Raw genomic sequence first — 19,108 nt, 5'->3', positions numbered from 1 at the left:
GTGTGCTAGAGAGAGAGAGAGAGTGAGAGAGAGAGAGAGAGAGAGAGAGAGAGTTTTTATGTGTGTGTGAGAGTGTATGTGTGAAATGGGGTGTGAGAATAGAGAGAATCCATGTGCATGTGTGAGAGATAGAGAATATCTAGGGTGTGAGAATAGAGAGAATCCATGTGCATGTGTGAGAGATAGAGAATATCTAGTGTGTGTGAGGGGGGGGGAGAGAGAGGAGGGAGAGAGGAAGTGCATGTGATGTGTATTGTACTTATGTGTGTGAGAAGGGTGTTTGTGTGTGTCTGTGTGTGCGTGCTTAATGTTAATAGATATATTAAGAGTATAGATAGATATATATATGTATGTATATATAATTAGATCTATATATATGTATATGCATTTATGTATGTACATATATATGTATATATGTATGTATATATCTACATACATATGTACATATACATATGTATATGTATGTAGATACATATATGTGTATATATGTACATATATATATATACATATATGTATATATGTATGTATGTATGTATGTATGTATGTATGTATGTATGTTACATATACATATACATATATATGTATGTATGTATGTATGTATATGTATGCATCTATGTATACATAAATAGATCTATATATATGTTGAGACACACACGATCATATATGCATGTACATGACATTCACACACACACACACACACATACAAAGATACACACACACATGCTTGAGCATGCACACACACACATGCTTGAGCATGCACACACACATACATGTGTATGCACACATGCATACACACACTCACACATCACACACATCTAGAGGCACACAGGTGCATGTAGACATACACACATAAATGCTTACACATACACACAGGTACATGCATATGCACTCGTGTACACACATACACACTCATAAAGTGCACACACACACATACTCACACATGCACACACACAGACACATGCAAAGATGCTCGTACACACACTTTGCAAACATGCACAATCGACACACATGTGTGTACACAAAATTAACACCACACAGCTACACACGCACACGTACACGCACACACACACACACATACATGTGCATGGTGTGTGTACATGTGTGTGTGTGTGTGTGTGTGTGTGTGTGTGTGTGTGTGTGTGTGAGAGAGAGAGAGAGAGAGCATTTTTATGTGTGTGTGAGATGGGGTGCAAAAAGAGCAAGAGTGCATGTGCGTGTGTACATGTGTGTGTGAGAGAGATATGTGTGCGTGCATGAGAGAGAGAGAGAGAGAGAGAGAGAGAGAGAGAGAGAGAGAGAGAGAGAGAGAGAGTGCATGTTCCTATGCATGTGTATGTGTGTATGTGCATACGTGTGTGAGAGGAGAGAGAGGATGTTTGCATGTGTGTGCATGAGAGATTGAGTGTGTTTGTGAGACACACACACACACACACACACATATGCACACATACACATGTATACACATGTGCATAGGCATATATATGCACACTCACACAAACACACGTGCACACACAACACACAACATAAATACACACAAAGATACATGCACACACATGTTTGCACGGAGAAACACATGTGTATGGACATGTGTGTGAGAGAGAGATTGAGTGTATGTTTACTGTTTATGAGAGAGATAGACACATATATGCACACACACACATGCACACATTATACATGTGCATAGGTGAATATATACACACTTGCATACAGTGCACACATGACACACACACACACACAAACACTCATAAAGATACACACTCTCATGGATAAATACACGTGCATAGACACACATATGCATGCATGCAATCCCACAGTTGCATACGTATACACATAAGAAAAAACTTTATACCATAGTAATACGTGGTCTATAGACTTGCTATCTATTATGCAAAGCTTTTTTTTGTAAGCCATGCGTCACTCTCTCTAGCTATCTCCTTGAAAACCATCTCCTATGCTCCTCCTCTAGCCACATGGCGGTAGTGTACAAGGGAGACAATTTGTGTTGTAGGAGACATAGTGCACGAGCCGAGGGTAACACATTCTTGCACTCACAGCCCCCTCGGTTGCATCACCCTACGCTCGTGCGGCCTACATTGGTGTCAGCTTGCACGAAAACACTGAATGCTTGTATTTTGGCCCACCTCATTTCGCCACATAGAAGTGTAAAAGGTAAGAGACATACACGAGTATGAGGGGGTCCCACACTAGTGTTGTTTTATTTTTAAAACTATCTACTAGGAAAAAGATCAAAGCATGCTCTCGTTAGGAAAAGGGGTGGTTTATCTCGTGTTCAAAGTACGTGGTGGGGCAGCATTCAGTTGCCTAAAAAGGTGTCCTGTTAGGAAAAGAGATTAGTTGTTCTAAAGTCTAGTGCATGAGAAAGGTGCGAACCAGGCATGCTAAACTCATGAGCTACATTTATTCATTTAAAAAGAATTAGAGAGATTTGGAGGGAGATTAAGGGAGTAATGGGGGTCTTCAATGTTCTGTTGAAGCTACAGGTACTCGTCGTAGCATTTGATGTCCTCCTCGAGGCTAGTACACGGGCTGAACCTTCATCATACAGTCTCGACGGACTGGACTCCAAGTACTTCAAGTCGGACCTGCTGCTAAGTGGATATGGGTATCGGGACCAGCTCGGGTCGTCCGTGAAGGTGGCAGACGCCCAAACGTTCCCGGCGCTCGCCGGACTTGGCCTCTCCATGGCGCGCATCGACATCGCGCCGAGAGGCCTCAACCCGCCCCACGTCTACCCGTGCGTGTCGGAGCTGATGTACGTCGCGCAAGGCTCCCTCCTTGTGGGCTTCGTCGACATCACCCACGATACCATCTTCCAACAGACCCTCCGCACCGGCGACCTATTCGTCTTCCCGCAGGGTCTCGTCCACTTCCAGCTCAACATCAACGACGACCTCCCTGCCATTGCCTTCTCCGCTCTTAACAGTCATGAGCCCTTAGTCTCACCTGTCGCCGAAGAGCTCTTCCTTGCCTCTGCTTCCACTTCGGACCCTATGGGCAGTTGCAGCTAGCAAGGATAGACGTAAATTTTGATTGTTCCATAGATAGATATACACTAGCTCTCTTTCTCTCTACTTGGAGAGCCATAATGAACATACTTGGTTTTTATAGTCTGATCACTAGCTCTCCCTACTAGGAGAGCCATAATGATCATACTTGATTTTTTTAGTCTGATCGGTTTTTTGGTCAGATATTCAAAGATTGAGTGAAACACTACACATACATTTTGATACTACACAAAATGGAAAAAGGCATAGGTCTAAAACTAAAAATTGGGTCCCACTCATGCGTGTCATTTGCTCATTTTTCTACGTTAATATTTTCTTTTTCGAAAGCCCCCTTTCGAGCGGATGTAGCCGAGGTATAAGCTACACCACTCACATACAAACCTTATGGTGTTACAGCTCGAACCTGCTACCTCTTGGTTAAGGTGGGCCATGACAAACTGAGCCATCCGGGCAAGTGCACCTCCTGACCTAGATAAACATTTTGAAATTGCCATAGATTGACAACAATACATCTAACATGTACAATTGACTCTTACATAAAGGAATTTACTATTTATTTTTGAAGACAAAGATGCACACTTATATTAACTTCACAATAAAATGAAGACAAAGATGCACACTTATATTAACTTCACAATAAAATGAAACGACATATAGGCAAGGCAAGGAAAAAGTGTGCCCATAAACACGGTAAAGTGAAAAAATAAAGAGTTCTTATAAAGCCAATCAACAACCGTAACATAATAAGTTGCATGGAGACTTTTACGCTTCCACCTTGAAGGAGATGAGGTTGGTGTGTCTCGATGGCCTTTGGGGATTTAGCTACACTTTAAGCTGTGCTAAAGTCTCCCTCAACCCTTAGGAGAGTGATTCATGCTCATCAAAATTGAGAAAGTGTAGGGTGTCTTTTGGGTTAAACTCTTAAACCAAGTTTCTCTCTTCATCATTACTAAGGAAAATTTTACTCAAAGAGGAACCCTTGCTAGAAAATGTGGTGGTTTGAAGGTTTCCTTGGACATTGAATTGTTGTTGTTTTTTTATATATAAACTTTTCTCAAGTATGCATTGCTCCTATTCTTATGTATCCTTAGATTTGGGGGTGTGCATTTAATGTCTAATGTAATCCACTCCACGAGCCAAGGAGGCATGGTAACATGTGGAGACATGCATGCACCCAATTCACCATCTAAGTGATGCAAATAGTTGAAATGGATAGATCTCCCTTGAAGCTTTTTATTTACATATGTGATGATAATGAGAATTAAGAGAAAAACAAAAACGTGTGGCCAACAGCTTCTTCCTTAACATAGCAATTATCCTTTGTAGTCTTGGAGAAACTTCTCATTGATATAAGGTTGCTCCTCTGAGTTTATGGTGGGGTGTTCGATGTAGTGCTAGGTTTCATCTTTAGGGTTAGAAGCTCCATATTTCACACTAAAAGGCACTAGCCCATCATGATTTGTGTGTGTGTACATCCTTTAAAACGTATCAAGTTTTATCTTTAAGTTTATAAGATTCAAATTTTAAACTATAGACTCTTGCCAATGCAGTAAGGTTGATCTTTTAAACTGTACTCATAACTAAAATAGGTCTATAGTTTTGTAGTAAGGTTGATCTTCTAAACCGTGCTCATAAGTGAAATAGGTCTATAGTTTTGTAGTAAGGTTGATCTTCTAAACCGTGCTCATAAGTGAAATAGGTCTATAGTTTTATATATTTATAAGATCTCCTTTCTTGGTAATGATGGGGAGGATGTGTGTGGTGCTAATGGTGTTAAAAACATAACCCTACCACCCAATCTCCTTTTCCATTTTGATGAGATCCTTACTAGAACTTTACTACCCAATCTCCTTTTCCACTTTGATGAGATCCTTTACCAATGATAACATTCTTCAATCAAATCATTGACTCAAGCTATAGAGTTCTCCCAAGCTATGTTCCATCAAATGCCTCTTCTCATATAGGAGGTGGAGGAGATAGTCAAGGAGAAGGAGAAGGAGAAAGGAAGAAGGTGGAAAAAATCTATGCAAAAAAAGAAATACATGCATCCACATACTTGGAGTCATATGATTGATTATGTCAATCACTTGTTAGTGCAAAAATAACTCATTAACAAAAATCTTGCAATGATGTCAATCACTTGTTAGTGCAATGGCGGTAAGGAAAACACTAGAGAGTCCCAAGGTAATGGGTTTGAGCCATGCTTGTGCAAGCAATGGCAATTGGTAAGGGAAACACTCAAGAGTCCCAAGGTAATAGGTTTGAGTCCTCCCTATGCAAGAAATGGCATGTGTGTGCAATGTTGTTGCATTGTCTCATCTTTATATAATTAGTTTGATCTCTTTATATATCTTACTTGGTTTTCCCATTTGACCTATATCAAGTCTTTTTAGTTTCTTGTTGATATGCATCTGCATATTTTTGCCATCTAAATGTATAGTATATATATAAACTATGTATACTTACATTGTTTCAACTCTATATACTTGTATAATCTTATATGTGCCATGTATGTATCTTATTGCATTAGTTCTTATAGTATTAGTTTGTATATCATGTTCATATCTTATCTACTTTTGAACGTGCATATTCCTGTCTATTATGCGTAGCAATAAGCGAGTTTATATATGATTTCTAGGGCATGAGATGCTTGACAAACTTACATGTAGTATCTATGCCCTTTCATAGTAGCCAGGATGCACAGAGACTATTGCCTTCCCATCTAACCAAATGGTTATGTTTTAAGAAACCCAAGTGAGAGGGAAGATCAACCTAGTGACGTCGAATCGGATACGAGCTATGGTTATCTAACGATGAGCTTGCTAGATGAGTTTGATTTACAAGTTATTGAGGTAAAGTTGTGCAGACCAGATCCAGATTTACAACTTGTAGTGGATGTGCAACCTCGATATGGACCGGATTTTTTCACTTATACTCAGGTGTATCCTAACTCACTCTTAAGTCTGAAATTGTTCCTGTACGTCATTACATGCATTCATAGAACTAATAATATATTATGAGTGTGTAAATTTTTCTTTCTAAGTGCCACTTAGAGAAACTTTGAGACCATATTCTTTCTTAGACTTAGTAATGTTCCTACCTATCCATGTGACTGACCTTAAATTATGTCGATGGAGTATGCAAAGTACTCCCACTCAGCTTTTACTGACCTTTAGCTCAATTGTAGGTGAGAAAATTTAAAAAAAATATTTTAAAAAAGATAAGAAAAAAAACACACAAAAAGAACCAAGAAGATAACTATTGCCATATAGAATCCTAGTAAGACTCTTGGTTACTAGTAATGGTACCTTGAGACTGATGCCTTGTTTCTTATGGGATAGGACCTTGTGTCATTGAAAAGATAGGCTACCTTTGATGTGCTATAGAGTGCAACTATAAAAAATTATTTATATGATTATATTACAAAAGCATTATCTTGATACAGTTATTATCTAAGTAATTATAAAACCCTATTTTGTCTCTTGATGATGAGAGTAGTATTAAAATCCATTTTGAAGCTCTCGAGTATCACAATTTCTTAATTGATAATATATACTTTTTTAAAAAGAGTTCGTTACATACATATGAATTCTAAAATATCATGAATGCTATTTAAAAGTTGTCTAATTTTGAAAAATAATTACACATTCATTTTTAAAGAAGATGTGTCCTTGATGTGACAAAAAGGGGTTAAATGGTAATTTTAGTTATTAAATGAGTTTGAAAGCATGAAAAAGGTCTCTTTAAGAAACAAAAGTTTATACTTTCCAAAATACTTTTTTGTAAAATATCAAGTAGGGACTTAGGTGCGAATCCTACTGGTTACTACACATGGTAAGGATGTTTTAGCTACAACATTTGTGGCCAACTTAATGTTGAGTAAGAACTTCTCAGTTAAGAGTTGATGTTTTTCATCAACTTGATACAAAACATCAACTTACTACACATGGTAAGGATGTTTTAGCTACAACATTTGTGGCCAACTTAATGTTGAGTAAGAACTTCTCAGTTAAGAGTTGATGTTTTTCATCAACTTGATACAAAACATCAACTTTTATGAAAATTTGATATTTTGCATCAAGTTGATGTAAAACATCAACTTTATATGCAAAAGATCAACTTTTTTTTACAATACTTAATGTTTTGTATTAATGTTATGCAAAACATCAACTTTCCACAAAATTTAATGTTTTGCATCAACTTATGCAAAGCATCAACTTTGATGCAAAACATTGAGTTTTATGGAAAAGATGATGTTTTGCATCAACTCGATGTAAAACATCAACTTTTAGCCTAAAAGTTGATGCAAAACTGATACTCTACCACAAAACTTGATATTTTGCATCAAGTTTCAGATGCCCCAGAGAAGAAAGTTGGAGGATCAAAGGTCGATTTTCACAAACGTCTTGTTTTAGCAATTCTCTTCGCATTGACATGCTTAGACGACCTATTCCACAAATTTAGGCATTAGCAAATCGCTTTGTGATTGTCTGCACATCGCATTGAAACATAGTCATGTGGTACTCAAAATTTATGGAATAGGACGTTGTCTGAGTATGCTAGCATGGATGGAATCGCTAAAACATGCTGTTTGTGAAAATCAATCTCTGATCCTCCAACTTTCTTCTATGTAGCATTTGAAACTTGATGCAAAACATCAAGTTCTGTGGTAGAGTTGATATTTTGCATCAACTTTGATGCAAAACATCGAGTTGTGTGGCAAAGTTGATGTTTTGCATCAACTTTGATGTAAAACATCAACTTTTAGGGGGCTATTTTTCTTAACTTTGAAATATATTTACATTTTTTATGAGAATTGTTTTTATTTTTATCACCAATAAATTTATAAAAGCTCATTCCAAATAGTAGATAGTAGCCAATAAAATCTCAAAAAATTTAAAAAAATCTTATAAATCATAGATTTAAAGAAAAAATATGCCTATGATAAGGTGATATAGGTAGAATATAGGTTTAGGGCTAAGGACCTGAAAAACACATATGGTCGCAACCTTTGACTATAAATTGGAGAGCAGGTCATTAAAAAAAAACTTGTCTATATAACCATGTAACCTTTGTATCATAAATAATATCGCTACATAGTAGATGCCAAAAATTCATGATAGCAGAAGAGCTAGATGAGATAATCCATGATGACTTGTAATCCATTGGTTCTAATCCAGATGTGCAAGGCTCCATTCATTTGGAAAACCACGAGTCGATTGACTCACCAATCCTGATTTTTGTTATACAATTAAATTTTAAAGCTGAAGAACTATAAGCAAATACACGTGGTGGGACCATCTATGTCGAGGAGGGGGGTGCATGTGAGCCTGGACTTTGCCATGCCTATGTGCAGTAGTATGCTCTCTAGCATAGGGGACCTTGAATCTATTGTCATCGTGAAAGCTCCAAGCTCTTCTCTACCACCGCGAATCCGATGTCATTTGGGGGGTCAAACCTATATGATTGGCTTTGACCAAAAAGTCAAAATTGAGGATATCTGCACTGTGACTTTGGTTAAACCCTCTTAGGCATAGTTAGTGCTTGTCATCACAAGCCCACACATCAAATTTCATTTAAATCTGATGACTTTTGTGTACTCTATATTTTTAGCAATGTCGCATAAACCCTAAAACAGAGAATATTAGGGCTATTCAAAAATATTTTGTTCTTGCATATTTGCATTCTACACCACAAGATCTTTCCATAGAGCACTAGATCATCAAATTCCAACACCATTCAAGCCTTCTACTAGCCATTTTTCATTTTCAGTGATTATGCCAAGGGGGCGTCCATCTTCTACTAGCCATTTTTCATTTTCAGTGATTATGCCAAGGGGGCGTCCATCTAAGCAAGTGATGGAAAGATAGGGAAATGGTGAATGAGGATTGTGTAGAGGATTTTTCAATGATTATGCCAAGGGGGCGTCCATCTAAGCAAGTGATGGAAAGATAGGGAAATGGTGAATGAGGATTGTGTAGAGGAGATTGGTGATGATGTTATGAATTTACAAGGTGACAAAAACATTGCAAATGTGGTACATAGGGCAAATCATGTGTAAAGTGGGCTAAGTTTTGTAAATGTCGCCAATACATAAAATCGATTGGGAGGAGCAAATGCACAAGTGATGGCCGCTATGACAAATGATATGTCACAACTAAGATGCATGATGAGAACCATGATTCAAACATTTTGGGATACAATCATGCACTAAGGAGCATAGATGAAGACAAGGATGAACCATCTCACAATGTTTGACAAGCTCATGTGTTGAAGACAAAGAGAATCATCACCCAAGTTTTCATTCTACTTATGGTGCTACGTGTAACCCAATGGTTCCATACACATCAAATGAAGCCAAAGGCAAGGGTCATGCATCTCCAAATGAAGGCTGAAGATTCCCAAGGAGTGATGTTCATATTCCATTCAAGGGGAATACTCATCAAGGCGGTGCTTCAAGATCTCATGTTGAGGAAAACCTTGATGTGAGTTTGAGCATAACAATGGTCAAATGCCTTCTTCTTCACAAGACATGGATGGAGGAAAGCAATGTGTTAAGTTCTATGGTAGAGCCACTACTAGTGAAGGCAAGAAAAGGTCAATTAATGTATGTGAATTCTTGGTACCATTTCTTGGTTCATCTTTACTTTGAAAGGGGATGGAAGAGCTATTATACACTCTATTTTGAAAGAGGTTGGCTTTACTAAGGACAAACGAGGACTTCCATTCACAATCACATTTGGCCATTGCATATAGTATGACTATGTGGGTCTTTATGCACACATTGTGGGTGTTGAAGTGGATGACACGCTGCTTGTAATTTCAAGACAACAAGTAAATGAGGAGATCTCGATGCTGGTTCTCTCTTGACAAGACATCATCGATGTGTTTGTAACATGGGAATACACAAGTTGAAAATGGAAATGCTTGGATTACTTCCATAAGTGCTTTGATTGATACATTTTCAACTTATGATATGATGCCACAAGATCATGAAGACGTGCTCATCGAGGATATTTTGGATGTGCATGCAATTGTGGTTCACGCAAGGGATGATGATTTATGTGATAATGCACATGCCTATGAGGATGCATTTGACATAGGCCTTGCACATGAGGATGAGGATGCACATGCCTATGAGGATGAGGATGCACATGCCTATGAGGATGCATTTGACATAGGCCTTGCACATGAGGATTAGACACATTGTGAAGACATATGCATTGTTGATCATGGTGACATTAGACATCTTAATGATGATGCTTATGTAGGTGTTGATGATTCATCTACCATAATTACTAGTGATGAGGAGAGCATCTATGGTGATGTGAATGATGGTAGTATGCATACACATGCTACATATGATGAGGATGAGTCCTATGATGCTAATGATCATGTGGGTGACATTATCAATGTGGATGACATTGATGATATGGATGACATTATCAATGAGCATGTGAGGATGCATTTAACATAGGCCTTGCACATGAGGATGAGGATTACACACATGGTGAAGACATATGCATTGTTGATCATGGTGACATTAGACATCTTGATGATGATGATGCTTAGCTTATGTGCATGTGCCAGAGATGAGAGAAGAAAGAAGCTAGATCCTAAGGCACAAAAGTGCATTTTTGTTGGGTATGATCGCAAGGCATATAAATGTTACAATCCACATAGGCAAGTGGTTATTTCACAAGATGTAGTGTTTGATGAATTTGCTAGTTGGTACAAGGCAAAGAATGAGGGTGTCATTGATTCCAATAATGCTGATGTGCATGTGAACTTGCCACACAAACAAGTTCTATTTCTATGTCTGGGCAAGTAGAGTCTGAGAGTAGCACTATACGTCCATGGTCAGGATGCTTGAGACATGAGAGTGTGAGCACTAGGAGTAGTGCTGTGGATAAAGGGAAAAAGAATGTTGAAGGAATTGGCATTAGAGGTTATGACTCATCAAGTTCAGAAAGTTTGGATGAGGAACTTGCATACCATTTTTATGCACACCATGGCAGGATAGATATGTGCCTTGACATGCTAGAGTGACACGTGTTCAGAGTGATCCACATGCATTGTGGAGATCCCAAAGGGTTAGGTATCCAGTTGACAGGTTGACATATCGTAACTTTGCTATGCATTACTCATATATGACCTCTTTGGTGAAGCATGTGGAACCTACATGCTATACAGAAGCTATTGGGAAGCATGTATGGGAGAAGGCAATTAATGTTGAGATGGATGCATTGGTCCATGGACCATAATGAAACTTGGGACTTGGTTGCTTACCACCACAAGGCAAGAATGTCATTGGTTGCAAATGGGTTTATAAGGTGAAATGCAAATTAGATGGTTCCATTGAGTGCCATAAAGCGTGGCTGGTAGCTAAGGGTTATGCACTGAAAGATCCTTGCCCCCTGTTCGCAACGAATTCCGAGGGTGCTAGCAGCGGAAGTAGCACTTCTTGCACAGGGTAGAACCTCTCACTCGAGGCCTCGCCCATGGATATCCGGACAAGAGACTAATCCCTCAATTCTTCCAAAACCAAACCCAGAAAAACTTCCCTCGCCTAAAAGACATAGGCGCTCTAGGATATTTTTTATTCTAACGTAGTCAAGAGCCTTAACTAACCAAACCGATCCGACCGACGAACCCATAAGTCACATGGTCAGATCAAGGAAAAGACTTGCACTTGGATCATAGAGTCCAGCGCTTTTTTCCTCATCAAGAGGCACATCCGTTGATTATTTTCCATAGAACAAGGGTTATTTGAGATTTACTTCAACTATCGTAACTTAACAGAATTGAGTCTCATTTTAGGGATCCATCAATCCAGCTTAACCCCATCCAATCCCATGGGTTAGCCAACCACCCAACCACTATAGTGATATGATCCATTTAGAAATTTGGTTATGTTTTGTCCTGGATACAAGGGAAAAGAGTTCCCAGGCCTCCTAGCCGGCGCTTCAAGCAAACTTCAAGATAGTTGCACCACTTACACACCTAATATGAAATTGCTTGTTTTATAGATTCAGCTGTCTTTAAAACAATCTTTTAATGAAACCATAGTATCACTGATCATAATCCTCCAAAATATCTAGCATGACTTCTAATTTCCAATCATTCCTTCATCGGTGTACCTATGGCATCATTGGTAACCAGAACACTCACCACCTGTTCACTCAAGACCTTGGCCAACCTTTATATTATGCAAGACATCCTCCGTTGACTCTCCATCAGTTGTTGCAATATTATCACTTAGGTCTCCACCCACGACCTCATTCACAAGATGACAGGTCATAAATTTAGTTTCTAACGAACTCTCATCTTTCCACATTGTTCCACATCATTTCTCGTTCTTCCACATTCTTCTAAATCAATTCACTTTGCTTATTCCACATCCAGTCATATCTATTACCATCATCCTTCATCCATTCTCATCCAATCATATCATATTACATCTCATCACATCTATCCACATCACATCACATTTATCCACATCACATCCAATTACATCAATTCAGATCCTCATCACATCACGTCACATCCATTCTCATCACATCTCATCCATTCACATCTACCCATATCCACATCACATCACATCACATCCATTCACATCACATCCTTCTTTTTTTGGAAAAGAACAGATGCTCCCCAAGGAGAGCTACTGGGGCGTACAAATCCTTGTTCAATGAGTTGGGAAAGTTGCTCCTTAAGTTCAATGGCTTCAGGAAGGGACATTTTATAGGGAGTTTTTGAGACGGGTTGAGCTCCAGGGATCACCTCGATTTCATGGTCGACTTCTCAAGGAGACGGTAACCCTGTAAGCTCATCAGGGAAGATGTCAGAGAATTCTTGGAGCCAAGAGGGTTCTGTCTCCATACTAGGTTCAATGACTTTGTTGAGTTTGTTGACTAAGAAAACTTGCTGACCCTTACGTGTTCCCTTGAGAAGATGTTTTGCCTTGACTACCCTAGATTTAGGTTTCCCTGTGATCCCCTGAACAGATATTACTTCGCCATGCTCATTTTCAAAAGTGATACTCCCCTAGTTACAATGAATGCTAGCTTTGTTTGCAATTAACCAATTCATCCCAAGGATTCCATCATAAATTCCTAGTGGCAAGACTCTAAAGTGGCCACCATGAGTTTGCTCATTACCCAGCTCAAAATCAAGGTTCCCTATAGAGTAGTGAGATACTACTTCTTTCCCACTGGCTAACTCTACAATCATTTTTTTTAGCTGTTTTTTGACTCAAGTTTAATCTTTACAAGCACCTAGGAGAAAGGAATGAATGGGTACTGCCACAATCAATCAAAAGCTGAAATGGTTTACTGTGATGAGTGGCGGGGGTTTGGATTACACCAAATTGTTTATTCGGACCTTGGTGTTCTATTGCCGCATGGACGGTGGCGCGCTCTTCTTCAGCCGTTTCCAAGGTCGGTTCTTCACTTATAACACAGGCAGTCCTAGCAACTGTTCCTCCGCGGCCTCTGCCACCACGGCCACTGCCTCTTGCACCTTGGTGGATAGGGGTTCCACGGCCTTGATTTCCTCTGCTACCTTGGGGAAATGATGTTGCCATCTTGGGACAGTTGGCTCTAAAGTGTCCCGGCTCATTGCACTCAAAACACAGAGGGGCTTCTCTGGAAGAAGCAGCATATGAGCGGGGGACAGAAGAGTTGCCTTGTCGCCCTCTATTGTAGTAGGGAAAATTCTGTTGAGGTTTCTTGTAGGGTTGATCTTTAAGATTTGCCTCAGGGTAAGATCTCTTTTGATTCTTCGGTTTGTTAGCCTTCATTTTACCATCCTACGGACGGGTGGACCCGATTAGTCGGGTAGCTTTCCAACAGATTAAGTGAAAGCCCTACGCTATAATTAGGTTCTTGGGCAACTCTATTCTAGAAGACTAGGCCAGCAGCTGTGCCTTGCATAAGATGAGGAAAAAAGCGTTGTCTCTAGAAATCAAGTCTAGTAGTTGCCCAATTTATGATCAATTGCCCTATGGGTGATTTGATGTTTAGAAAATCACGCTCCCCCTGCGGGATAGAACTAGGTCATACTTATGAATCGTATCCTTGAATCTCTACAGGGTCAAGGTGTCGATGAATAGGAAACTTTTCCCAAGATAAGACTTGGTAGACTATCTTAAGTGTTTCTCCCATTTTAGAAGAGAGGAACCTTACAATTGGTATCAGAGCAAGTTTAGCTCCTAGGAATTGCCATTTAAGGACTGTTTTGTAATAAATGTTTTACCTAACATACTGCTAACTAGTAAAAACATCCTACTAAAACAAATAAGTTGAATTGATGTTTGAATGATTGTAGGAAGAGGAAGATGCCTACTCCAAGTTTCTAGTTTTCCAACGCATCTTCGAGACTGCTAGTCACTCCTCGAATTTTGAGTTCCGCGACACCATGGTGCAAATATTAGAGAAGATATCCCTCCCTCATTTCTCTCGTATTCAAAGAGGATGGGGTAGAGATTTCTAGAGTCGTGGGCCGAGATACTTCTTCATCCGAGCAGATCGAATTGGGAACCTCACCACCGACCTTAAGCGGATTCGTTGGATTGAGAAGCTGAAGATGATCCGCTTATTTTGGTTCGTCGGTACCCCCAGGGCCGACACCGCTGTGACTATAGATGGGGTTCGCATACCTCAGGATCGCTAGGTGTATGACAAAGTGATGCAGGTCTTACCTGCTGATAGAGTAGCGGTGTTGGGATCTACCCCAATCCAGAGTTTACCACCCTTACCATCAGTTTTTAGAGTCTTAGAAACTACAGCGGAACCCCCATATTTCACCTATGTGGACCGCTCTACCCTTATGTCATAGTCAAGCCTAGGAATTTCCCTTGATAGCAAATAAGACTAATTATATTAGTCTCAGATCTTTGTAATAAAACCTGTCCTTGTAAATATTTGGAAATAAAATAATTTCAATGTTTTACTCTCTAAAAATAAGCGTTGTGCAAATATGAATCTTGCAATCTTAAAAATTGTTTTTATAATGTTGGCCAGGACAATCACCCTCCACTTCCCAATGCGCTTTACACTGATACCCAGGAGAAGAAGCTCCTGCTCAAGCAAATGCAACCTCCCTCCTTTAAAGGAGAAGGTTCAAAGGTTGAGAAGGATGCTGAAGTTTGGATTGAGGCGATGGATGATTATTTCTCTGCCGCCGCCGCCGGTACTGGAGTAGCAAATCAGTCTATGCTCGCACGGTTTCACCTCATCGGAGATGCTAAGCTCTGGTGGAAACAGTGGTGCCGTGACAAGGAAGTCACCAAGCATTCTCTAACGTGGGAAGACATCAAGCAGGCAGTGAAGGAAAGATATCTTCCTCTATCCCATGAATCCATAAAGATGAATGAGTTTTTTAGTCTTAGGCAGTGCAGCTTAACTCTTGAGGACTACTATTCCAAATTTATCACCCTTCGGAAGTATGCCCCAGCTATGACTACTTCCCAGCAAGTGGCTCGTTTCTGCCAAGGGCTAAATGAACCCCTAGATTCCTGCCTTGAAGCAATGAGGCCAAGCACATTACAGGATGCTCCCATACGAGCAAAGCCCCTTGTGAAATACTGACGATGATCTAGAATTCGGCCTTCCAGCCTCTACATGCTGGGCAAAACCCTACGGGCCCCTCAGAGGGATGTCTGCACACTAGGGTGGGCTTATTTACCGCACTAGCCTGGGCCCTCAGAACTAGGCAGCCTCATAATCTCTCGCCTCAATCGGCGATCCTTATTCTCCCAATGGTATGAGGGATACCTTGGGCCATTCCCGGGCTTTGCTAACGACGCCGCCCGGCTACACAAACACGGAACGGAGTTAGCGTTGAAGCCACAAACAATCTTGAATTCTAAAGATAACAACCTCAATGCAATTTATTAACTACAGCATTCACAATTCGTGAAGATAACAATTTCAACGCAATTTATCGAATACAGCATCACATAATTCGTAACTTCATACAATTTTTATGTTGTCATTTTAAAAGGAAAAGATACCATTCATTAACACTAATTTAAGAAAATTCTCTTCTTTTAAAAATTAACCAAGCTAACCTGGCCACCATTTCCTTGAGGAGCTTGAAAAGGGAGGGCTGGTGGGAGCATCTTCCCTCATCTCGTTATTGCGCGCTCCTCTTGAGGCAATATTTTGACGTCTCCGAGAAGAGGCCATCTTAGGCGTCGCCTTGTAGAGCTCGCTGCTGTGATCGAAACGCTTCAGTGGGATCTGAATTCTGAGCTCGTTTGCTCACCGTATGAGCAAAAGAATATGGCGCACGAACCCTTTCTTGAGGCAAAAAACCCTTATTAAAGTCTACGCAAATGGGGGGGGGATTGTGAGATGTCCTTAAGGGAAAAAAACGTGGAGAGGGCTGGGAGGGGCTGCTGGAAGTCTCTTCACACGGGGGGGAGAAGAGTTAAGGACATTGCCTCTAAGGAAGAGGGGGATGGAGGAATTCTAGCTTATCTGAAAAGAGCCAAATGAGGGGGTGTGAGAGGGGTGGCTGCAAGGGGCGGCTGTACTGCAGAGTACGCCACACAAGGACGGACAGCGGTACGAATGACGATACAACAGGGCATACGCAGCACAGAGATGCGTGTCGTCTGTGGAGCACCCCGGGGGTTTATATAGCTGAGGGGTGAGGGTACGGGCACTGCGCAAAGCAAGGACGAAAGGACGGTGTATCGTCAAAGCCTATGGATCAGTGGCCTGCATGGGTCTAGGGAAAAGGTACGGTGCCGATTGTCCGCCGGGAAAGGAGTGGTACGCATGTACCTTATCTGGGCAGCATGGGTGTCCACGTAGGGGTACGTGGGGACCATACAGTGGGCGACAGTCCTTTGGTTCTTGGGCGGCCATCGTACGGGCACCCTAGTAAGTGTGTACGGACCAAATTTTGGGGCGGGGTATCCAAATTTGGGGTGCCCGCGTCGATTTGCGTGCCGGACCGCCTCGGGGGGCGAAAAATGTTTTTGTCCGGGAGGTTCTCCTGGTCGTAGGGGTTCAGACCGTTCGTCAATCGGACGCCCAGTCGTGCATTTATTAAGGTTTAAAGGTCGCCGTTTTTAACTAAAATGACTGAAATTTGCGTATAGGTTTGATCCGGTGTCCGTTTTGGATGCTGTAAAATCCTATATTAGGGTAAAATCACACGCAGATTCCAAATTTGGGCTCAGAATTTGAAGATTCTAAGTAGAAATGACTCAAATAATAAAATCATTGATTTTTATACCATAAAAACTCATAATTGCATGGACATTTCTTTATTAGTGAAGATGGGTATGTTACAATTTGTATGCATTTCATCACAATTACAATCTTTTACTGGTACTTCATAAATTTTTGACATTTCTGGCTTCTCGGTTGTTCCACTTTAGCCAATTCGCTCTGATACTAGCTACAAGATCCCTGCCCACTCCGCGCAACGAATTTTGGGGGTGCTAGCAGCGGAAGTAGTACTTCTTGCCAGGGCAGAACCTCTCACTTAGGGCCTCGCCCATGGATATCCGGACAAGAGACTAATCCCTCAGTTCTTCCAAAACCTAACCCGAAAAAACTTCCCTCACCCAGTAGACAGGCGATTCCTCCAGTATATTTTTATTCTAACGTAGTCAAGAGCCTTAACTAAACAAACGGATCTGACCAAACCCGTAAGTCACATGGTTAGATCAAGGAAAAGACTTGCACTTGGATCATAGAGTCCAACGCTTTTTTCCTCATCAAGAGGCACAGTCGTTGATTATTTTCCATAGAACCAGGGTTATCCGGGATTTACTTCAACTATCGTAACTTAGCAGAATTGAGTCTCATTTTAGGGATCCATCAGTCCACCAGTCTTACCCCATCCAATCCCATGGGTTAGCCAACCGCCCCAACCACTATAGTGATATGATCCATTTAGAAATTTGGTTATGTTTTGTCCCGGGTACCAGGGAAAAGAGTTCCCAGGCCCCCTAGCCGGCGCTTCAAGAAAACTTCAAGATAGTCACACCACTTACACACCCAATATGAAATTTCCTGTTTCACAGATTCAATTGTCTTTAAAACAATCTTTTAAATGAAGCCATAGTATCACTGATCATAATCCTCAAAAATATCTAGCTTGAATTCTAATTTCCAATCATTCCTTCATTGGTGTACCTATGGCATCATTGGCAACTAGAACACTCACCACCTGTTCACTCAGGGGCCTTTTCAATAGTTCCTAGCTCGGCAATATAATCACATAAGAAAATCCAGATAGACTTTCCATTGAAGAATCAAGATCAACCAACAGATCCGTATAAAAGAGCCATGGACTCATCCGTTGAGGACCAGCAAGGACAATCAACCAAATCCGTATAAAAGAGCCATGGACTCATCCGTTGAGGACCAGCAAGGACAATCAACCAGATCCATGCCCGAGTTCATAAAACAACTCTAACACCTTGTTCCATTTTTCTTCCTCGACACACACGTGGGTATCTTCAGGTGACCAGAGCCTGAGCACCGCGTATGGTCAGCACCCTCTAGGCTCCTTTGCAGGTCACCTAGCGCTTCACTCAAAGGCTGTTTCCTTGTGATAAAAAACAGAAGCAGGATGAAACACACACAAGAGAAGCAAACCCTAATCCATATCCATCAATCATAAAGAAGGAGAGAAGCCATAGTCACCATCTCTCTCACACACACAAAGGAGAACACAACATAGTGTTATGTCCACACTACAAAGTAAACCTAATGTAATGTCCACACCACACATGACCAGCTGGACGCGATCATAAACACACCACACGATATCTATCTACCATACTATCACTCTGTCAGCACCCATGTGCTATCCTCCAGCTGTATACGAGCTTGACATTTCAACATTCCCCCTCAAGCTCGACATGTCCATCTCTAGGACTCCCAATCTAGTACGGAAATACTCGAACTTATCCTTACCAAGTGCTTTGGTAAAGATATCTGCAACCTGCTCATCTGTCTGCACATATGTCAAATCAACATGCCCATCTAGCACTTTCTCTCTGATGAAGTGATAGTGGACCTCAATATGTTTGGTCCTGGCATGATAAACTGGGT

The 19,108-nt window shown here is 40.7% G+C and overlaps 1 protein-coding gene across 1 annotated transcript; it reads left to right on the top strand.

Annotated features, from left to right (window-relative positions):
• Positions 1 to 2,468: 2,468 nt before the first annotated feature.
• On the top strand, positions 2,469 to 3,113 carry LOC147602778 (germin-like protein subfamily 2 member 4). The gene has a single exon (XM_086797742.1). It carries the CDS (start codon positions 2,469 to 2,471, stop codon positions 3,027 to 3,029), a length of 561 nt encoding a protein of 186 aa, XP_086653868.1. The 3' UTR covers positions 3,030 to 3,113.
• The last annotated feature ends 15,995 nt before the right edge of the window (positions 3,114 to 19,108 follow it).

Source organism: Cibotium barometz, chromosome 66 (genome assembly GCF_041138505.1).
Source record: "Cibotium barometz isolate CiBa-2024 chromosome 66, ASM4113850v1, whole genome shotgun sequence".
In the NCBI taxonomy this organism is placed as follows: domain Eukaryota; kingdom Viridiplantae; phylum Streptophyta; class Polypodiopsida; order Cyatheales; family Cibotiaceae; genus Cibotium; species Cibotium barometz.
This window is presented reverse-complemented; position numbering and strand designations above follow the sequence as displayed.

What these genes read in the sequence shown, in the direction of transcription:
- LOC147602778 (XM_086797742.1), top strand. Translation starts at nt 2,469, where the DNA reads ATGGGGGTCTTCAATGTTCTGTTGAAGCTACAGGTACTCGTCGTAGCA.